This window comes from Falco biarmicus, chromosome 18 (assembly GCF_023638135.1).
Source record: "Falco biarmicus isolate bFalBia1 chromosome 18, bFalBia1.pri, whole genome shotgun sequence".
Classification (NCBI taxonomy): Eukaryota; Metazoa; Chordata; class Aves; order Falconiformes; family Falconidae; genus Falco; species Falco biarmicus.
Window position 1 is genome coordinate 1,251,937 of NC_079305.1, and position 22,269 is coordinate 1,274,205.

General features: G+C 61.4%; 2 protein-coding genes across 2 annotated transcripts; both read left to right on the plus strand.

Annotated features, from left to right (window-relative positions):
• The first annotated feature begins 496 nt into the window (after positions 1-496).
• Positions 497-12,790, plus strand: LOC130160520 (methylcytosine dioxygenase TET3-like). Its single transcript, XM_056363092.1, is given in 10 exon segments — positions 497-548; positions 3,220-3,310; positions 6,290-6,383; positions 6,817-7,025; positions 7,159-7,309; positions 7,816-7,905; positions 8,026-8,163; positions 8,949-9,285; positions 9,664-10,465; positions 10,467-12,790. Coding segments are annotated over 9 exon segments (2,769 nt in total). The 5' UTR covers positions 497-548; positions 3,220-3,299; the 3' UTR covers positions 11,404-12,790.
• A 6,758-nt stretch (positions 12,791-19,548) lies between these two features.
• Positions 19,549-22,180, plus strand: BOLA3 (bolA family member 3). The gene is given in 6 exon segments (XM_056321756.1): positions 19,549-19,587; positions 20,030-20,058; positions 20,733-20,832; positions 20,834-20,858; positions 21,038-21,126; positions 22,068-22,180. Coding segments are annotated over 6 exon segments (363 nt in total). The 3' UTR covers positions 22,149-22,180.
• The last annotated feature ends 89 nt before the right edge of the window (positions 22,181-22,269 follow it).

Below are 22,269 nucleotides of genomic sequence, written 5' to 3' on the forward strand. Positions count from 1 at the left end.
CCCCCCGCCGGCCGCCCCCACCCCCATCATGGTGGATGACAAGCTGGAAGAACTCATCCGGCAATTTGAAGCTGAATTCGGGGAGAATTTCAACCTGCAGCCCCCCGAGACACCCACCCCGCTCGCCCCCGGGGCTGCCGAGCTGCCAGGGGGGCCAGAACCAGCTCTGCAAGTGCCCCCCACCGCCGCCTCCGCCGCCCCGGCTTCCAGCAGTGCTTCCCAAGCCGGACCCAAAAGCTTTTCATTCTCACCGGGGAAGGGTCCGCTTTCAGAGTCCCCCTTCACCGCCCGGTCCCCTAAACAGATCAAAATCGAGTCTTCTGGTGCTATCACTGTGGTGTCCACCACGTGCTTTTACTCTGAGGAAAGCCAAAACCCGGACGTGGATGATGCCGACGGGACACCCACCAAGGACGAGGTGCCGCTGACGCCGACCCTGAGCGGCTTCTTGGAGTCGCCGCTGAAATACCTGGACACACCGACCAAAAGCCTCCTGGACACCCCGGCCAAGCGGGCGCAAGCAGAATTCCCCACCTGCGACTGTGTCGGTGAGCAAACGGCCGGACGGGGGGCTTACTGGGGTGGGGGTGAACAGCGGGGGGATGCATTTTGAGGAGGTGGCTTTGCAGGGTGGGATTACCCTGGGTAAATAACAAGAGCCGTGCTGCCGCGCTGGCAAAGCCCCTGCTTTTTTTGGGGGATGTGCCACCCGCCGGGTGAAACCCTGCTGCTTTCTCTTCCATTTCTGCCGTCGGACGGCAAACGCCGGGGTGGAGCTGACGCCAACCTGGCTGTGCCGGTGTGAGTTGGAAAAGCAGCAAAACCAAAGGGCTGTTGGGTTTTTCCTCCACATAACTGCTCAGCTGAATCCCAAAGATTTTGGCCCCAGTGCCGAAATCCACCTAAAATCCAGCTCACCTGGTTATTGCTGCTATTTGAAACCAAAAACTTAGGCTCGGTGTGCGTGCTTATGCCCGGAGCCATATTTGCCACCGAGATGCTGGGTTGTTTGGTGGCCGATGCCACTGGGATACACTGAAAAAGTACCAAACTCTTGGATTTTATTTTTTTTTTTTGGTTGGTTGGTTGTTTTTGGTTGTTTTTTTTTTAATGTGTGTTGGCATTTGTTAGGTTTTGTAGCAAGTGCTAGAGAATTCCTGCCTGGTCCTTGCAGCCGCCTCCATCTGAGTGTGGGGAGCTGGATTCTTCCCCGCCGCCCCCCCCCCCCCCCCCAAATTTAGACCAGAGCTGCGGTCTTCCCTGGGAAGAGCAGGATGAGGATTTGGGGCATCCAGCCGGAAAAACGAGCCCCTGCGCCGCTGGGAGAGGTGGCTTCGGGCTAAGCACAGAAGCTGCACTTTATTAGTGGGGCTTATGATTATTTATTTATTTGCTTGTAAATGGCAGCAGTAATTAGCCCAAACGGCAGCAAGCGAATGAAAGGCTTTTCTGGAGCTGCTCAAACTGATCTCGGAGTTTTGCCCCGCGGTGGCAGGAAAAGATTCGGGTTGCTTTTTTAGTTTTGCAGCGTGGTTTAGAGGCTGGGAGAGGGGGCGATTCCCCCCCTGCCACTTCTCTCCATTTTATTAAGGAAAAAGCTGTGGGAGAAAGCAATTAAGTAGGAGTCGGGGCTCGGGGCTTTATTAGGTGCCTGTGCTGTTAGACGCTGTAATAAAATCAGCCTTCGGTGCGCGTCCCGTATTGATCTCTGTCTGGACAGCTGCAGCCCAGCTGAGCCCGGCTTTCTCCTCACCCTGGCGCCCAGCCAGTTAGACATGACAGGAATGAAAATCAGGGCGGTGAGAGCGGAGGGGTGGAAAGACACATCAGACCCAGCCGTCGCGCCGGATGCATCCCACCCGGCGGCGCTGGAGCATCCCCGTGCTCCGGGGATTGACCCTTGTGCCACCAGGGCTGCCCAGAGCAGCCTTTGCTTCCCGCAGCAGCACCTTCGTGCCCTAAAAGCCCCAAGGGGTTTGCTGCTGCTGTGGGGGTGGGGGTGGGGGTGTGTTGCTTGCAGGGCTGGAGCCCCAGCATCTTTCTCCTGGAGCCCCAGCATCCTTCTGCTGCATCCTGAGCATCCTTCTCTGGTAGCCTCAGCATCCTTCTCCAGTAGCCTCAGCATCCTTCTCCCGTATCTTGAGCATCCTTGTCTGGTAGCCCCAGCATCCTTCTCCTGTATCTGGAGCATCCTTGTCTGGTAGCCCCAGCATCCTTCTCCTGTATCTGGAGCATCCTTGTCTGGTAGCCCCAGCATCCTTCTCCTGTATCTGGAGCATCCTTGTCTGGTAGCCCCAGCATCCTTCTCCTGTATCTGGAGCATCCTTGTCTGGCAGCCCCAGCATCCTTCTCCTGTATCTGGAGCATCCTTGTCTGGTAGCCCCAGCATCCTTCTCCTGTATCTGGAGCATCCTTCTCTTGTATCTGGAGCATCCTTGTCCGGTAGCTCCAGCATCCTTCTCCCTGAGCCCCAGCCTCCTCCTGTATCTTTGAGCATCCTTGTCCGGTAGCTCCAGCATCCTTCAGCCTCTCCCCTGTGCAGCAGCTCCTTCCTTACACAGGCTCGGCCAGCTTGGGGCATCCCATGAGCATCACCAAATCCTCGGGACAAGCCTGAAAGCAGGCAGCAGTACCTTCCAGCCCCCAGATCATCCTGTGGTGGTTTTGGCAGCATCCAGCTGGGCTGGTCCCAGTGAACAGGGCCATACGGGTGCCCAGGGTGGTTCTGGCAGGGAGCAGGGTGGCCAGTGACGAGGAGGGGGGTTTGTAAGCCAAATCGCCCACCGCCGCCGATTGCTTCTTTTTGGCAGAACTCATCAAAACGCACCGCGCTCCAGCGGCTGGCGCAAATCCCCTGTGCCGGGACAGAGCCGTGGTTGCTGCCAGCATCCTTGGAGGGGCTGCAGCCACTTGGGGAGGTTTTTGGGTCCCCAGAAGGGATGGGCGCGGGTCTGAACCCCCGCCTCCTTGTTCCCCAGCGGCATTTTAGTGCTGGGAGCATTTGCCAGGGCAGACAATGAAGAGGAGCTGCCGGGCTGTTTAACAAACTGCTAATTGCAGTTTCCCTTCCCCGATGCTCTTAGGGGGAGACGCCTTTGAAGAGCCCTTGATTTTTGATGCAGAAGTGCTGGGTTGGAGGGAATCTGGGTCTGGCGTCTGTGGGGGCAGCCGGCCGAGGTGCAGACCCTGAAATCTCTCTCCCCCCTCCTGACTCTGCAGAGCAAATCGTGGAGAAGGACGAGGGGCCGTATTACACCCACCTGGGCTCGGGGCCCACTGTGGCGTCCATCAGGGAGCTCATGGAGGAGCGGTAAGGACCCCGGCCCCGGGCGTCCCGGCAGGGGGGCCGTGAGGGTTGGGGGGGGCGGGGAGGGGAGGCCTGTGGTGTTCTCTGAGGGCGAGTGTGGGCCCATGAGGGCAAAGTAGGGTCCCGTGGGGGCTTGTGAAAGCATGTGGGGGCTCATGAGGGCAAGTGAGGTCCTGTCAGGGTGGTTGGGGGCCCATGAGGGTGTGTGGGGTCCTGTGAGAGCATGTGGGGGCCCATGAGGGCAAGTAGGGTCCCATGGGGTCCTGTGAGGGCGAGTGGGGTCCTGTGAGGGCGAGTGGGGTCCTGTGAGGGTGAGTGGGGGCCTGTGAGGGCACGTAGGGTCCCATGGGGTCTTGTGAGGGCGAGTGGGGTCTTGTGAGGGTGAGTGGGAGCCCGTGAGGGCAAGTAGGGTCCCATGGGGTCTTGTGAGGGCGAGTGGGGTCCTGTGAGGGCGAGTGGGGGCCTGTGAGGGCACGTAGGGTCCCATGGGGTCTTGTGAGGGCGAGTGGGGTCTTGTGAGGGCGAGTGGGGTCTTGTGAGGGCGAGTGGGGTCTTGTGAGGGCGAGTGGGGTCCTGTGAGGGCGAGTGGGAGCCCGTGAGGGCAAGTAGGGTCCCATGGGGTCTTGTGAGGGCGAGTGGGGTCATGTGAGGGCGAGTGGGGTCCTGTGAGGGTGAGTGGGGGCCCATGAGGGTAAGTAGGGTCACATGGGGGCTCGTGAGAGCATGTGGGGGCCCATGAGGATGAGTGGGGTCCTGTGAGGGTGGGTGGGTTCTTGTGAGGGCAAGTGAGGTCCTGTGAGGGTGAGTGGGAGCCCATGAGGGTGGTGGGATCCTATGAGAGTGAGTACAGGCCCATGAGGGCAAGTAGGGTCCCATGGGGTCATGTGAGGGCGAGTGGGGTCCTGTGAGGGTGAGTGGGGGCCCATGAGGGCAAGTAGGGTTCCAGGGGGGCTTGTGAGAGTGTGTGGTGGCCCATGAGGGTGATTGGGGTCCTGTGAGGGTGAATGGGGGGCCACAAGGGTGGGTGGGTTCCTGTGAGGGCAAGTGAGGTCCTGTCAGGGTGAGTGGGGGGCCATGAGTGTGTGTAGGGTCCTGTGACAGCAAGTGGGGGCCCGTGAGGGCAAGTTGGGGCCCCTGGGGGCTCACGAGGTGAGTGGGGTCCTGTGAGGGTGAATGGGGGCCCATGAGGGGTCCCTTGAGGATGAGCGGGGTCTTGTGAGGGCAAGTGGGGTCCTGTGAAGGTGAGTGGGGCCCCTTGAGGGTGAATGGGGTCCTGTGAGGGTGAGTGGGGGCATCATGAGGGCAGGTAGTGTCCCGTGAAGGCGAGTGGGTGCTGTGAGGGGGAGCAAGGACTCATGAGGAGCCCCATGAGGGCGAGTGATGTCTATGAAGGCAAGTGGGGGCTTGTAAAGGTGAATGGGGGCTCGTGGGGGCAAACAGGGGCCTGTGGGGGCTAGTGGGGGCTCATGAGAGTGAGTGGGGGCCCGTGAGGGGTCTTTAAGGGTGAGTAGGGTCCCATGAGGATGAGTTGGGTTCTGTGAGGGTGAGTGAGAGCCCATGAAGAACTGGGGCTTGTGAGTGGTCCTGTAAGGGTGGGTGGGGGTCTGTGAGGGATCCTACGAGGGCGAGTGGGGCCCCATGAGGGCAAGTGAGAGCTTGTGAAGGCAAGTGGTGTCCTGTGAGGGCGAGTGGGGGCTCATGAGGGCTCCCACGAGGGTGGGTGGGGTTCATGCAAGGTGGGTCGTCTCCCGTGAGGGCGAGTGGGGGCTCATAAGGGTGAATGGGTGCTCCTGAGGGGTCCCATGAGGGCGGGTGGGATCCCATAAAGGTGAGTGGGGGCTCATGAGGGCGAGTGGAGGTTCATCAGGGGTCCTGTAAGGGTGGATGGGGTCCCACGAGCATGAGTAGGGGCTCATGATGGGTCCTGTGAGGGTGAGTGGGGTCCTGTGAGGGCAAGTGGGGGCTCATGAGGGGTTCTGTGAGGGTGAGTGGGGGCCCATGAAGGTGGGTGGGAGCTCCTGAGGGCAAGCGGGGGCTCATGAGGAGTCCTGTGATGGTGCGTGGTGGCTCATGAGGGCGAGGGGGGGACCCATGAGGGGTCTGTGAGGGTGAGTGGGATCCCGTGAGGGCAAGTGGGGCTCATGAGGGCAAGTGGAGGCTCATGAGAGGTCTTATGAGGGCAAGTGGGGGCCCATGAGGGTAGATAGGGGCTCCTGAGGGTGAGTGGAGGTTCATGAGGTATCCTGTGAGGGTGAGTTGGGTCCTGTGGGGGTGAGTGGGGTCTCCTGAGGGGTCCTGTGAGGGCAGGTGGGGTCCTGTGAGGGCAGGTGGGATCCCATGAGGGTGAGTGTGGGCTCCTGAAGGCAAGTGGAGCTTCATGAGGGGTCCCGTGAGGGCGAGTGGGGGCCCATGAGGGCGAGTGAGGGCCCATGAGGGCAAGTGGGGGCCTGTGAGGGTAGGTGGGGGTCGTGAGGGTGAGATGGGTCCTGTGAGAGTGAGTGGGGGCCTCTGAGGGGTCCCGTGAGGGCGAGTGGGGGCTCCTGAGGGCAAGTGGGGGCTCATGACGGGTCCTATGAGGGCCAGTGGGGGCCCGTGAGGGTGGGTGGGGGATCATGAGGGGTCCTGTGAGGTGGGTAGGGTCCCATGAGGGCACGTGGGGGCTCCTGAGGATGAGTGAGGGCTCAGGAGGGTAAATGAGGGCTCCTGAGGGGTCCTGTGAGGGCAGGTGGGATCCCATGAAGGGGAGTGGGGGCTCGTGAGGGTGAGTGGAGGTTCATGAGGGGTCCCGTGAGGTCGAGTGGGGGCCCGTGAGGGTGGGTGGGGGCTCCTGAAGGGTCCTATGAGGACAAGTGGGAGCCTGTGAGGGTGAGTGGGGGCTCATGAGGGGTCCCGTGAGGGTGTGTGGGGGCCGTGAGGATGAGTGGGGGACTTGTGAGTGGAGGGGGGGGGGGGGCGAGCAGGGCTGATGCCCATCCCCCACAGGTACGGTGAGAAGGGCAAGGCCATCCGCATCGAGAAGGTCATCTACACGGGGAAGGAGGGGAAGAGCTCCCGGGGCTGCCCCATCGCCAAGTGGGTGAGTGCCTGCGCCCCGGCTCTCCTCCCCCCCTGGAGTCACCTGCCCGTCCCCTCCCTGCCTGGGGACGAGGAGGGCGCCCGTGGCGGTGGCGGCAGCGCGCAGGGGAAGGATGCTCGATCAGGGGAAGGATGCTCGATCAGGGGAAGGATGCTCGATCGGCGGCTGACAAGGAGGAAGCGAGAGTGCTGGCCGCCCCTGGGGAAAGTCCCCGGGGCTTCCCACCCTCGTCACCTGCCGCATGGCACGTCCCGGGCCGGGCACGTGTGTCCCCCCCGACACCCCAAACCCATGGGGGTGAATGCAACCGTGGGAGCCCCCCCAGCTCCCCATGGGATGCTGCAGAAGGCAGCCAGGACCCGCTTTTAGAGTCCTCCCCATCCCAGGATGTGTTTGCCATTGAAATATTTGACCTGCTCCCTCTGTTTGCCAGGTGATCCGGAGACACAACCAAGAGGAGAAGCTGCTGTGCCTGGTGCGGCACCGGGCCGGCCACCACTGCCAGAACGCTGTCATCATCATCCTGATCCTGGCCTGGGAGGGCATCCCCCGCACGCTGGGCGACACGCTCTACCAGGAGCTCACCGACACCCTCACCAAGTACGGCAACCCCACCAGCCGCCGCTGCGGCTTGAACGACGAGTAAGTCACACCGGTCTGGTTTGGAGAAACGGGGTGGGAAGGGGATGCGGGGGTGTGTCCCCCCAGCCCCCATTTGCAGAGCTGCCATCACGGCGCCAGCAGCTGACGTTCCTCCGCGGTGTCCATCCCGCAGCCGGACCTGTGCGTGCCAAGGCAAGGACCCCAACACCTGCGGCGCTTCCTTCTCCTTCGGCTGCTCTTGGAGCATGTATTTTAATGGCTGCAAATACGCCCGGAGCAAAACTCCCCGCAAGTTCAGGCTGGTGGGAGACAATCCCAAAGAGGTGGGTGATGCTGGCGGAGCGGGGCAGCACGGGCAGGGCTGGGGCTTCGCACCTCCTTTTACCCCCAGCTCCAAGTTTTGCAAGGGGGAAGCCTGAAAATAGGATTTCTTTCTTTTCCCTGTCTCCCTAATTCATCAAAAATAACCATTTCGATGAATTAGGGAGACGGAGAAAAGAAAACCAACCTGGTGAAACCAGAGGGCAGGCTCGGCTTTGTGTCACAGAGCCAGGAGTTTGGGTGTGACAGCAAGTGCCATCACGGGGTGGCAGGAGTAGGGTCTCTCTGGAAACCCCGGGGAAGATGCCAGAGAGCTCATGGGTCGAGCAAGGGAAAGCACAACACACGCCGAGGCCGGAGGTTGGACAGCCAAAACCTCCCCAGGAATTCTGCCATGGCACATGTCATGGGAAGGGTCGGACGCTGCGTGGTGTGCGGGGCTTTGCCCCCAGTTCCATCCCTGCCACTCAGACCCCTGGGTGACATCGTGCTCTTTTCCGTACCGCAGGAAGAACTGCTCCGGAAAAGCTTTCAGGACTTGGCCACCGAGGTTGCTCCGCTTTACAAGAGGCTGGCGCCGCAAGCCTACCAGAACCAGGTACCGGCCACCCGCTCGTCCCCTTTGGGACGCGTCAGCCTGGCGGCAGGCAGGAACCGCTGCGGGGTGGTGGGACGGAGGTGGTCTTGGATAACCGGAGCCCTCTCCTCCTCCTGCCAGGTTACCAACGAGGACGTAGCGATAGACTGCCGGCTGGGCTTGAAGGAGGGGAGGCCGTTCTCCGGAGTGACGGCGTGCATGGACTTCTGCGCTCACGCTCACAAAGATCAGCATAACCTCTACAACGGCTGCACGGTGGTAAGCAGGCGGCCGGCGGGGCTTTTCGGGATGCTCCCCCTCTGTTTTGGGATGCTCCCCCTCCGCTTTGGGATGCTCCCCCTCCGTTTTGGGATGCTCCCCCTCCGTTTTGGGATGCTCCCCCTCCGCTTTGGGATGCTCCCCCTCCGTTTTGGGATGCTCCCCTTCTGTTTTGGGATGCTCCCCCTCCGTTTTGGGATGCTCCCCCTCCGCTTTGGGATGCTCCCCCTCCGCTTTGGGGTGCTCCCCCTCCGCTTTGGGATGCTCCCCCTCCGCTTTGGGGTGCTCCCCCTCCGCTTTGGGGTGCTCCCCCTCCATTTTGGGGTGCTCCCCCTCCGCTTTGGGGTGCTCCCCCTCCGCTTTGGGATGCTCCCCCTCCGCTTTGGGGTGCTCCCCCTCCGCTTTGGGATGCTCCCCCTCCGCTTTGGGGTGCTCCCCTTCCGCTTTGGGGTGCTCCTTTTTGAGCCACTCGGTCCCTGCTGTCCTGCATGACTCCGGTGGCCGGTCCTCGGTGTTTGCACATCTCAAATGAACCCGTTCAGGTCTGTAGGGTGCTGAAGCCGCCACCCCAGCTAGACTGAAGCACGGTGTTAACGGGGACCACGTGTTTGCTTTTGTCCGATCCCAACGCGGCGGGAGGTTTCCAAATGCTGGCTGGGGACCAGTGTGGGCGGGGGGGGGTGCCAGGCTGATGTGACTTCACATTGGTAGGGGGAATAAGGAGGAGGTTTGGCCCCCATCCTGCATCCCTCAGCATCCCGCTGATGCACCCCGCGCTCCCTCAGGTCTGTACGCTGACAAAGGAAGACAATCGCGTGGTGGGGAAAATCCCTGAAGATGAGCAACTGCACGTCCTCCCCCTCTACAAGATGTCCAGCACGGATGAGTTTGGCAGCGAGGAGAACCAAAATGCCAAGGTGGGCAGCGGTGCCATCCAGGTGCTCACGGCCTTCCCCCGGGAGGTCCGCAAGCTGCCCGAGCCCGCCAAGTCCTGCCGGCAGAGGCAGCTGGAGGCGAAGAAAGCCGCCGCGGAGAAGAAGAAGCTGCAGAAAGAGAAGCTGATGACGCCAGAGAAGATCAAGCAGGAAGCGCTCGAGCTCCCCGCGCTCCAGCAAAATGCAGGTAACGGGGGCAGAACTGAGGTCCCGCTGCCCCGAGCCATCCGGAAAGCGCGCGAGGGGCCGGGGCTGCGGTTGGGGGCTTTCTTGGGCTGGCGGTGTTGTTGCTTGGCGTGTCGGCGTGCAGGATGGCATTTCTGCGGCGCCCGGGTTTTTCCCCGTACCACGGTGCGGTGGGGAGCTCTTGCTGCAGCCCGGAGCGTGGGTGCGGATCGGTGCCAGCGTGCCGGGCGGTGCCGGGCGATGCTGACCTCTGCGCTCGGCTGGCGAGCCCGTCACCGTGGGATTTTCGAGTCCGGCTGAGTCTTTGGGGTCCTCGATCCCCACCGGCAGCTTCCTCGGCCGGCGGGTCACGGGGGCTGTGTGTGTGCTGTGCCCGCAGGTATGGCGTTGAAAAGCGGGCTGCCCCCGCAGCCGCTGAAACCTTCCATCAAGGTGGAGCCACAGAGCCATTACAACGCCTTCAAGTACAACGGCAACGCGGTGGTGGAGAGCTACTCCGTGCTGGGCAGCTGCCGGCCCTCCGACCCGTACAGCATGAACAGTGTTTACTCTTACCATTCCTACTATGCACAGCCCAATCTGCCTTCCGTGAACGGGTTTCACTCCAAGTTCGCGCTTCCCTCCTTCGGGTATTATGGCTTTTCCAGCAACCACATGTTCCCCTCGCAGTTTCTGAATTACGGGGCGCCCGAAAGGAGCGGGAGCAGCTGGGTGAGCAACGGCTACGAGAAGAAGCCCGACGTCCCGGCGTTGCAGGAGAACCTCAGCCACACCTATGGGAATGCCGATTTCCCCGAGCCCATCCCTCACAGCGTCCGGAGCAAAAACCATCACCAGCGCACCTACGAGCGGGCTAACCGCTACGCCAGCCAGCAGAAAGCAGCGGTGGCGGCGGCAGCCGGGGCGCACAGGACTAGCTCGGGCTCGGAGGAGGCATCCCCGTTTGCACAGAACTGTTTCGGCAGCCGGCCCATCAAGCAGGAGCCTCCGGACCCTCCGCCCCCCATCGAGCCCCTTCCCAGCGTGGCGGCCATGCCCAGCACCGGCTTAGCCCTGCCGGCCATCCCGGCGCGCAGCGGGGCACCGGAGCAGCGGTGGAGCCCCTTCAAAGTGTCCCGGGGCACGTCTTCCCCCGAGAGGACTAGCACGGTGGAGGGCTCGTGGAGTGCCCTGGTGCCGGGTTCGGGCGGGGCGGGAGAAGCCGAGCGCCTTCGATGCTGCCGTGCGCTTGCCACCGCCGGAGAAGCAGTGGCCCAACCTCCTGGTGGGAGAGGCGGCGGCAGCGGCACGTGGCTCAGGCTTGCTGCCGAAACCGTGGAGCCCCTGCAAGCTGGGGGAGGCGGCGCTGGCTGGCACGGGCACCTCGAGCCTGCTGGGGCCGCTGGGTTTCAGCTCGGCCCTGCCGGGGCTGCCCAGCTTCCCCGAGGAGCCGTGGGGCTCGGTGAAGGCGGAGGAGCGGAGGACGCCGGCGCCCAGCCTGGGGCTGCCAGGGAAGCCGTGGGAGGCGGTGGTGGGTGAGAAGGGGGCGGCGGGTCCCCACCGGGAGAAGCCATGGGACCCCTTCGGCCTGGAGGAGGATCTGCCGGAGAAGGTGGTGAAGGAGGAGGAGGAGGAGGAAGAGGAGGAGGAGGAGGAAGAGGAGGAAGAGTGGTCGGACAGCGAGCACAACTTCTTGGACGAGAACATCGGCGGGGTGGCCGTGGCGCCTGCCCACGGCTCCATCCTCATCGAGTGCGCCCGCCGCGAGCTCCACGCCACCACCCCGCTGAAGAAACCCAACCGCTGCCACCCCACCCGCATCTCCCTGGTCTTCTACCAACACAAGAACTTGAACCAGCCCAACCACGGCCTGGCGCTGTGGGAGGCCAAGATGAAGCAGCTGGCGGAGCGGGCTCGAGCCCGGCAGGAGGAGGCGGCACGCCTGGGTCTCCCGCCGGACGCCAAAGCCTTCACCAAGAAACGCAAGTGGGGCGGCGCGTTGGCCAACGAGGCGCCCAGCAAGGAGAGGAGGGACTCGGTCCCCACGCGGCAAGCAGTGGCCATCCCCACCAACTCTGCCATCACTGTGTCCTCCTACGCCTACACCAAGGTGACGGGCCCGTATAGCCGCTGGATCTGAGACGGACGCAACCGCCGCAGCCCCATCTTACCTCAACCCTCGGCAGCGCCGGAGCCCGGCGTTGCTTCGTGGTGCTTTCTCCTCGGGCATGGGGGAGAAGAAAAAACAAACAAACAAACAAAAAAAACCCAACAAAAAAAAAGACAAAACCGAAGCAAAACACAACAACAAACCCAAGCCACAGAAAGCGAACCCAACACGCACGCTCGGAAACAGCGGAGCTGGTGCGGGCGCACGCCGTTGGAGGGCTGCGCTTGGCGAGGAGTTGGCAAAAAAAGAAAAACTCGATAAAAATCCCATAGGAACGATGCTGTTTGATGCTTTTCGGTAATCTCATATTTATATCTCCGTGTTTTTTTAATCTAGCCTCGTGCGCCGCGTGAACGGATGGAGAAGTTTATAGCATCCTTTCGCAAAGGAGAGGTTTTTAATTCCACTTAAAAATGCCTATTTATTGGATTTTATTTTATTTTTTACTCTTGACGACAACGACGAAGCCGATCTTCGAAAAAGAAACCAACATCGAAAAAAAAAAATAAAAAAACCAACAAAAACTCCTAAACGCAAATAAAAACCAATCCAAACACCAAACCAGCTTAGAGGCAAGAGGTGACTCCCTCCGGCTCCGATGCGTGGGGACTGGCGGGACCGTGTGCTTTACCGTCAGCCGGACACGCGGAACATCCGATTCTTTTTTTTCCAAGGACCTAAAAATACCTATTTTGCAACTTGAGGAGTCCTTTCTTACAGCGATGGGAGACCCGCTTGCTCGCGGGACGTCCCGGGATGGCGCGTCTTCACTCAGCTCCTTGCCGCCTGTGGGATCGGCTCTGCCGGGACGGAGCGAGCCGGCGTCTTTCCCGGCGCCGGAGACCTCAGGACATGTCCGGGCTGGGGACTGCCGCTGCCGGGGTGCTGTGCTCAGGCTCAGACTTGGGGGGGCTCCTTTGCCGACGGCCCCGGGAAGAGCGGTGGCGGCAGCGGTGGCATCTCTAAAGAGGAGCCGACAGGACAAAAACAGAAATCAAAAAAAAAAACAAACCACAAAAACAGGAAAAAAAAAACACAAACCAACCCCAAACTGTGAATAGCTAGTGTTGCTCTCTGTACATCACTGTTGCTAAAGTCTGGTGCTTTCCGTCTCCGGGGGACTTTCTCCGTGCAATCGGCTCTGGGAAGAGCGAATCCCAAGACTTGGCTGGCCAACACCCCCACCGGTCCGCCTTCCCTGCCGGTGCCGGCGAGCTGGCGTGGCGGCACGTGCCGCCAAGGCTCGGTGCTTTTTCTCTCCCCGGGTGCCATCCCTCCTTCCTACGGATCGCCGTTCTTCCCGCAAAAAAAACCCACAAAACCAACCACCACACACACACACACAAAAAAAAACAAACCACAAAAACCCCCAACAAATAACCCAACGACAACGACAACCGCATGGTGCTTTTCGAACAATCTCAGTCGAGACTTTCCGCCCGTCACCGATGCCGAAGCCGTGCCGGGAGGGACGGGCGGGCGAGCTCCCCCGCGGCTCACTGGGAGGGCGGCGTGGCCGAATCCTGGTGCTGGCGTCCCCAAATCTGGGTGCTGGCATCCCCGGCGTCGTTGCTTTTGCACTTTGAGGTGCCTTTTGGAGAGCCAGCGAGGCAGAGGCGACGCCGTCACCGTGCAGAAATCACCTTGTGTTTACTGTCACCCCCCCTTCCCCGCGCACTGGCACGGATCAGCAGGATCTCGGTAAAAACAGCCTGAACATTTACGTGGTCTGATTTTAAACCTGTAAATAGGGAAAGAATTTTTTTAAAAGCACTTTCACCTAGATTTAAAAACAAAAACGAAACTTAAAAAACAACTCCCTTCTTCCCTTAACCCCCTCCCCCCCCAACAACTTGAAAGCAGTATGTTTTAAACAAGATTATTGTGGGAGAACTGTAAATACTGGCAGAATATTTAACATGCTTTGTCCGTCCTTCATAATTAATTTTTTTTTTTTTCCTTTTTTAACCGTAATCTGTAAAGTCGCTTATATTTGACAAGGAAACTCAACGAGCTATTACCGCTTTTCTTATAAATACCCAATAGCATATCAGGATTGTAAGAGTCGATGGCAAGTCAGATTTTAGGGATGCTCGCGGGTGATGCCGGTGGCAGCGCGGGGACCCGCCGTGTCGCTGTGGTTCCGAGGGCGACGAGGGGACCCGGTTGATCCCCACCGTGTCGCTGTGGTTCCGAGGGTGACGAGGGGACCCGGTTGATCCCCGTGGGCAGCGTTCGGCGGGGCCGGATTCGGGTGCCGGCCCCGGTTTGCGTCGCCTGGGGTCTCGTCTGACTGTCGTGGCAGGGGTGCCTTGTGAGCTTCGCCTGGGTGGGTGTAGAGTCGGGAGGGTAAAGGGGTGCGTTCGGAGAAGGCGAGGGTCCGTGTAACCTGTCTAAGTCCTGCTTCCTCGGAGGGGTTTTTTTTTGGTGCAGGGAGGGGGTTTGGTCCGGCGCGGCGTTGGCTCTGGCAGGTTCGACCCGGGTAAGCGGGGAGATGCCGGCGCCGCGGGGTCGGGGAGCGAGAACTGCTGCAGTCTCACGTTTTTACACTACATAACGTCTAACCTACCTCAAATCTCAGTCATTAAAAATTAGCACGCTTCAGACTTCTTCTACGAAAACTCGAAATCTATGCACAGCTCTTTACCCCTTGCTGCTGAGAGGCTGTTTTTCAAGCAAAATCTTTTCCTTTACCCGACCCGGCGGCCGCGCTTGTCCCACTCACGCCAAAGCCAAAGGGGTTGTGGCGTTAAGGGGGATTCGCTGGGGGAGGAGGGGGGGGGGGGGGGCATGTTTTTAATTGCTTCGGGGGTGGGATGGGGACCTAATTTTGCAGCAGGTCGCGGCCACAATGGTGCTAGATCAACGCCCGCGGTAGAAACCCAGGGGGAGAGCTCGGCGCGGGGAGCCCCGACGGGCTCCCACCACCCCACTTCGGTTTTTCCGGCCGCGATGCTTTGCCTCGGGCGGGAAACGGGGGATGCATTTCGTGGGGGGGTCGTGTCCCCCCCCAAGTCTCGATGCTCTCGGGATGAGGCATGGGAACGAGAAGGAAACCAGAATCCCTGAGGTGCCTCAATTGCTGATTTTTCCTTTTAATACTGGAGTATGCTTTGTGGGCTCTATAAGGCATATTTTTATTAAATGAAATCTTCTAATAAAAACGGTGCTATGGTGTTTTAACAAACTGTATCACGCTTCTGCCTGATTCCATCTCGCTGAGGTGCTACTAATGTATATACGAAACTAGGGAACCAAGAAAAAAAAAAAAAAAAAAAAAAAAAGAATCTAAAAGCAATGTCGTTGAGAAGGAAGTTTACTTTTCCGGAGCGACAGCTCGAAGCGTGCCGGGAGCTGGTTGGGTTTATGCAAACTGAAAGTGGTGCTGCGTCGGAGGGGACCCGCCGACCAGGCTCGCGGTGGAGCTTTTTTCCCCGTCGGTGCGGGGCCAGGGTGCTGGCAGGAGAGCCGTGCGTGGGTGTGGGGCTTGGACGAGGGTGCTCAGCTGCGGTGCTTGGCCACACGTCGTGGATGTGGTGCTTGGATGCGCGTGGACACGGTGCTCGGGCACGGTGCTTGGCCACGCATCATGGACACGGTGCTCGGGCATGGTGCTTGGCCATGATGCGTGGACATGGTGCTTGGGCACGGTGCTCGGACATCACGTGGGGTCATGGTGCTCAGCCACGCATCATGGACACGGTGCTTGGCCATGATGCTGTGGACATGGTGCTTGGGCACAGTGCTTGGACATCATGTGGGGTCATGGTGCTCAGCCACACATCGTGGACATGGTGCTTGGGCACGGTGCTTGGCCATGATGCGTGGACATGGTGCTTGGGCACGGTGCTGAGACAGGGTACATGGACACGGTGCTTGGCCACGCATCATGGACGTGGTGCTCAGGCATGGTGCTTGGCCATGATGCGTGGACATGGTGCTTGGGCACGGTGCTCAGCCACGATGTGTGGATATGGTGCTCAGACATGGGTTTGTGGACATGGTGCTCAGGCACGGTGCTCGGCCACGCATCGTGGATGTGGTGCTTGGATGTGGTGCGTGGACGTGGTGCTTTGGCCAGGGGTGTGTGAGCATGGGTGCTTGGCCACAGGTGCTCGATCATGGTGCTTGGCCACGGTGCGTGGACATGGTGCTCGGGCACGGTGCTCAGCCACGCATCGTGGACATGGGGCTCGGGCACAGTGGTCTGCTGTGGTGCTTGGGACATGGTGTGTGGACATGGTGCTTTGGCACGGTGCTCGGCCACGCATCGTGGACGTGGTGCTCGGATGTGGTGTGTAAACATGGTGCTTGGCCACAGTACTTGACCGCCGTGCTTGGATGTGGTGCATGGACACGGTGCTCAGGCATGGGTGCTCGGATGTGGTGCTTGGACGTGGTGCATGTACAAGGTGCTCAGGCACGGTGCTTGGCCACGCGGTGTGTGAACGTGGTGCTTGAGTATGGTGCTCAGCTGCGGTGCTCAGACATGTGTGAACGCGGTGCTCAGGCACGGTGCTCGGCCAGGCACCATGGGCAATGGTGCACGGACACGGTGCTCGGCCACGATACGTGAACATGGGGCTCAGCCGTGGTGCTTGGACACAGTGTGTGGACATGGTGCTCAGCCAGGGTGTGTGAACATGGTGCTCAGCCGCGGCACTTGGACATGGTGCTCAGCCAGGGTGTGTGACCATGGGGCTCGGACATGGTGCTGGGACACGGTGCATGGGGTGCAGTGCTCGGGCAGGAGTGCGCGGCCCGGGCCCGTGGGGGGTGTTGTGTATGCACGGTGCACGTGCACGGTGCAAGGGCATGGTATGTGGATACGGTGCTCTGGCACCGTGCATGACTGTGGTGCTTAGACACGGTGCTTGGGGCATGGTGCGCAGCCACGGTGCACAGCTGCGGTGCTCGGGGATGGTGCACAGCTGTGGTGCACAGACACGGTGCTTGAACAGGATGCATGGGCACGGGGAGGGTGCTTGGGCACGGTTGCAAGGGCACGGTGCAAGGGCATGGCGCATGGACGTGGTGCTTGGGCATGCTCCAGATGTGGCGCTCGGGCACGGTGCGCGCCAGCACGCGTGGGACACGGTGTTTGGTCGTGACGCTTGGGCACATTGCTCAGCGCGGTGGTTGCTCACCATTCGTGGGCGTGGTGCTCAGGTGTGGTGCTTGGGCACGGTGCTTGCCCACCATGCACGGGGCACGGTTGCTTGGGCTGTGACGTTTGGGCACGGTGCTTGGGCACGTGCTCGCCCACCACACACGGACACGGTGTTCGGCCGTGGCGCTTGGGCACGGTGCTCAGGCACGGTGGTTGCTCACCGTGCGTGGGCACCGTGCTCAGCTGTGGTGCTCGGGCACGGTGCTCGCCCACCACGCAACGGGCACGGTGCTTGGCTGTGGTGCTTGGTGGTGTGCTCAGGCACGGTGCTCGCCCACCACGCACGGACACGACGCTCAGCTGTGGTGCTTGGGCACAGTGCTCACCCACCATGCATGGACGTGGCGCTCAGGCGCGGTGCCCTGGTACAGTCGTGAACTCGGGCACCACGCACCCCATGGCGTTTGGGCACGGTGCTCGCCCACCACACACGGACACGGTGTTCGGCCGTGGCGCTTGGGCACGGTGCTCAGGCACGGTGGTTGCTCACCGTGCGTGGGCACCGTGCTCAGCTGTGGTGCTCGGGCACGGTGCTCGCCCACCACGCGTGGACACGGTGCTTGGCTGTGGCGCTTGGGCACGGTGCTTGCTCGCCATGCACGTACACGGGGTTTGACCGTGGCACTTGGGCACAGTGCTCGCCCGCCACGCACGGACATGGCGCTCGGGCATCACGCACCCCACGGCGCTTGGGCACGGTGCTTCACCGCGGTGCCGGAGCGATGAGGCGCGGCACACGGTGCCCAGCCGCCCCTCAGCCCCCCTGCACCGTGCGCTGCCGGCTGCCCACCCCACACCCCCATCACCGGGACCCCTCCTGGCACCGTGCCCCAGCACTGCGCCCCCCGGCGCTCAGCACCACGCTTGGGCTCATTCCCCTCCCCAAATCACCGGTGTCCCCCCACGGTGAGGGCTCAGCCGGGCATCCCGCTTCTGCCCGTCTCTTGTTCTTTTTCCCTTTTTTTTTGCCCTACCCTCTTTTTTTTTTTCCTTTTTTTTTTTTCATTTTTTTGGGGTTTATTGGTGCTACTCTCTTCCCTTTGGCTTCCCGTTGGCGCTGGGGCAGCAGCCCCCCCGCACCCCCCAAACCAAGGCAAATACCTCAACCCCCCAAGCCCCGGCAGCGAAGGCAAGCGAAACCGGGGCGAATCTTTCCGAAATCAGGGATCCTTTCGCAGCGGTGTTTTTTCCTTAATTTTTATTTTAATTCCCCCCGCCCCCTCCTCCTTTAATCCCTTTCTGCCCAGGTTTTTTCCTCATTTTTCCGCATCCTTCAGGGATTACCAAACCGCCGGAATTGCAGCCATCATTTTTCTTCCAGGAGCAATTTATTTTGATTTTTTTTTTGGGGGGGGGGGGGGGACGGACGGCAGGTGGGTTTTTGCAGCCCTGCCCCCCCCCCCCCCCCCCAAAAAAAAAAGTGTTCGAAAAATTGAAAATTTAAGCGCCGTTTCTTCTCAGATTTGGGAATTCGGTCGGAGGCGGGGGGGTTCTTTTTGGCGGTTTTGTTGGGTTTGGTGGGATTTTATTTTTTTGGGATCATTGAGGAGGGGAGGTGGGACGGCGGCAGGCGGAGGGAAGGGGACACCGCGGGGTGTCCTGGCGGCTCCGAAAAATTCACACCTTGAAGATTTCTTGGTCGGCTCGGGACTGTGGTTACTTGAAATGAAGTTTTTTTTCCGGGGCGGATCGAGGACCGGTAGATTTTTTTCCATGTCTCAAGGCAATAGGATTAATGTGTATTAAACTGTAGATACTTCTAGGACAGTAAATTTATGCTGATAATTTTATTTTGTATAATTTTTCCCTGTTTCTTTTTTTTCCCCTTTCTTTGTGGTTTGTTTATTTCCCCGCCCCCACCCTTAACACCCTTTTCTTTTTCCCTTTCCCCCCAGTGTTTTGGTAAATTTATTTTTTAGGATGCCTAAAAATTGCAAGTTTGGATCCTTCCCCCCTCCCTACCCACCCCCCTTCCCCTGGTTTTGGTTTTTTTTTGTTTTGTTTTGTTGTTGGGTTTTTTTTGTTTTGTTTTGTTTTTGTTGTTGTTCTTTTTTTTTAATTTGTATTTTATTCTAAGTTACGCGCGGCGGCCGGGGTCGCGAAATGTATTATTCCTGATATCTTTTAAAATATTGTGGGTGTTTTAATAAATTTTATATTTATTTTTTGCACTCAACACGCAGCCCCCGCGTTCTGTTTCCTGCTGGGGAAGCGGGGCAGGATGGGGCCCTGGGGGGTGGGGGATGGGGCCCCTGTCTGTTGGGGGGGTGGGATTGGGCCCTGGGATGGGATGGGGGGGATGGGAAGGGGTGCTGTCTGTGGGCTGGGGGGGGCAGGATGGGGCCCTGTCTGTGGGGGTGGGGCAGGATGGGGCCCTGTATGGACGAGAGGGGGGGGGCAGGATGGGGCCCTGTCTATTGGGGGGGTGAGATGCGGCCCTGGGATGGGATGGGGGGATGGGATGGGGGGGGCAGGATGGTGCACTGGGTATGGGATGGGGGAACAGGATGGGGCCCTGTCTGTTGGGGGGGGGGGGGGGAGGGCAGGTTGGGGGTTTGTCGGGGGATGGGGGGGGGCAGGATGGGGGCCCTGTCCTGGGGGGATGGGGGGGGGCAGGATGGGGGCTTGTCTATGGGGTGGGGCAGCATGGGGCCCTTGGAGGGGGGAGGGGGGGCAGGGTGAGGCGTTTATGGGGGGGCGGGAACAGGATGGGGCCCTGACTGAGGGTCTGTCAGCCCCCCCTCCCCCCTCCGGCGGTGACTGCAGTGCCCGGCTCCCGCCAGGATCCTCCGAAGCGGCAGGGGTCGCTGCGGCAGAATTGGTGCCGCCCCGGCCCCGCCCCCTGCAGCGGCCCCGCCCCTTGCAGCGAGACGCGCGGCGATTGGCTGGGCGCCGGATGACCCTCCCCGCTGCCCGTAGCGGGTCGGGCGCGCGCGTCGCGCAGCATGGCGGCGGTGGCAGCGGGGCTGCTCTGCCGCGGGCCGGTGCGTGTCCTTTCCCCCCCCCCCCCCCCCCCGGCCGGGGTTAGGGGTGGGGGCCTTTGTCCGCTGTCCGAGACACTCCCCAGTGCTGGGGGGGGGTGTCCGTCTTCCCGCGTCTCCCTCTGTGTGTGTCCGTCCGTCCCCGTCCCCCCCCCGGTGACGGTAGGTGCGGCCTGCGCCTCCGCGCGGTGAGTGCCCGGCGGGGGGGCTGCCCCCGCCCGCGCGGTAAGTGCCGGCCCCCCCCCCCCGCCCCCGTCCCGCGACCCTCCACCCCCCCTCGGGGGCTGGTGATAGCAGCCTTCCCCCCCTCGCCTCACGGTACCTCGCCCCCCGGTGAAGGATGCCTTCTCCCCCCGTCCCGGTACAGCCTGCCCCGGTGAAGGCAGCCTTCCCCCGCGCTCCTCCCGGTACCCTCACCACCCCCCCCCCCCCCCCGCCCCCCCAGGTGAAGGCAGCCTCCTCTGACCCCTCCCGGTAAACCCCCCCCCACCCCCCCACCCCCGATGAAGGCAGCCTTCCTCCCCTCCTCCCCGTACCCCCCCTCCCGGTGAAAGCAGCCTTCCCCCTGCCCCTTCCGGTACCCGCCCCCCCCCCCCCCCCCCCCCCCCCCGTGAAATCAGCCTTCTCCCCCTCCCTGCCCTGGTTACCACCTTTCCCCCCCCCCCCCCCGCGGGTACAACCGGCCCCCCGGTGAAGGCAGCCTCTCCCCCCGGTAAGCCCCTTCCCCAGTGAAGGCAGCCTGTCCCTCCCCCCCCACCTCGGTACACCCCCCCCCCTCCCCCAGTACACACCACCCCCACCCGGTGAAGGCAGCCCCTCCCCCAGTGCCAGTGAAAGCAGCCCCCCCTTGGTGCTGGTTAAGGCAGCCCCCTCCACCTGCAGTGCTGGTGAGGCCCAGCTTTCCCCTCACCCCCTCCTCCGGTGACCCCCTCCTTGGTGCTGGTGAAGGCAGCCCTTCCCCGCCCCCCCGCCCCAGTACACTCTCAGTGAAGGCAGTATGCCCCTTCCCCCCCCCCCCCCCCCCCCCCCGGGCCCCATCTCCCAGTGGTGCGCCCTGCTGCTGGTGATATTGGTGCTCTGCCCATGTGCACAAGGGGGGTCTCCTGCAGGGTCCCCCTAGTGTTTTTTTTGCCCCCCTCCCCGCCCAGCTCCTCCTGCGCTGCGGCTTCCCGGCGCGGCTTCACCTCGCAGACGGACGGGGAGGCCCGTGTGACCCAGGTCCTGCGCGAGAAGTTCCCCCGCGCGTCCCACCATCAGAGTCGTGGATATCTCAGGTACGAGAAAGCGCTTTATTTTGTTCCCACCCCCCTGTCCCAAACCGTCCCTGCGCTTTGTGAGGGAGGAGTCGTGTCTGTCCCCCACCCCCCCTTGCTGTAGGACCCCCAGAAGGATCAGGAGCATGGGGGCACAAAGGACCTCCCGCTGAAGCGTTGCTGCGCTTTTACCGTTGCAGGTGGCTGCGGTGCCATGTACGAAATCCACATTGAGTCCGAGGACTTCAAGGACAAGCGAACGGTGCAGCAGCACCAGATGGTGAACCAGGTGAGGGGGGCTTGGCGGGGGGGCGACTGCACCCGGGCACAGCGTGTGTGTGGCACTTGGAGCTGTGCGTGCGCGCGCAGCGCTTACAGCCGAGCGTGCCGCCTGTGTTGCTGAGCACACTGCAGGCAGCGCTGCGCTCTTTTACACGCCGACCGTGCGTGCACAGCGCCAGTTCTGGTAGTTGTGCACGCTGAATCACAAGTGCCGTGCCCGACTGTGGCATGCTCAGTGATGTGCTGCACACGCAGGGAGCGCTGTGCGGATGCCTGAGTAGTGTAGCTCTTGCTTCCCCGTGTAGCGCCATGTGTGCGCACGCTCGGTGCCAGCGCTGTGGTGCTGCACGCAGAGGATAAATGCTGTGCCTGCACATGCTTCTCTTACAGCACAGTCCATCTGTCCTTCCTGGTGATACAGAGTGTAGCTTTCCCCCCCGCCCCCCCCCCCCGAGTGAGCTACACTTAGCACAGTGCTCAGAGTAGGGCACCAGGCTGCGGGGCACGATTGCGTGCACACCCACCAAGTGCTGTGAGGGAATCGGGGGGGGGTGTGTGCATGCTGACAGCAAACCTGCCCCTTCCCCCCCAAAATCAACAGCGCAGCCATTCCTTTGGGGGGGTGGGTGTGCAGCACTCCCAGCTGGGCCTTTTGCCATGGCCTGCGGGCACGGTGTGTCTCAGCCTGCCCTTCCTCTCCCTCCCCAAAAATAAACACCACCGGGCACTGCAGGGCTAACCCGGGCTCACGCTGCGTGCACGCACCGAGCGCTGGAACAAGGTGCTGCATCACTTTTGAGCTGCAGCTCAAGCTTTCTGTGGCGTGTGTGCCCGCTGGAATTTGTGTGTGCTCTGGGAATTTGAATAGTGCAGCTGTAGCTCAATCAGCCATTTAGGGGGTGCGCAGGGCTCCCCCAACCCCTCCGTGCCGGTGCTTGTCTGTTGCAGGCACTGAGTGAGGAGATCAAGAGCATGCACGGACTGCGCATCTTCACCTCCACAACCCAAGCCTTGACCCTCGTGTCCTGACCCTGCAATAAAGATGCTCTTGCCTCCCCCCCCCAGTGCTGCGTTTTCAATTAAGGCACCTGTGCAGGGCTGGGGGAGGTGGGGTCTGCACAAGGGGGAGAAGAAGAGACAGCTCCCCTTC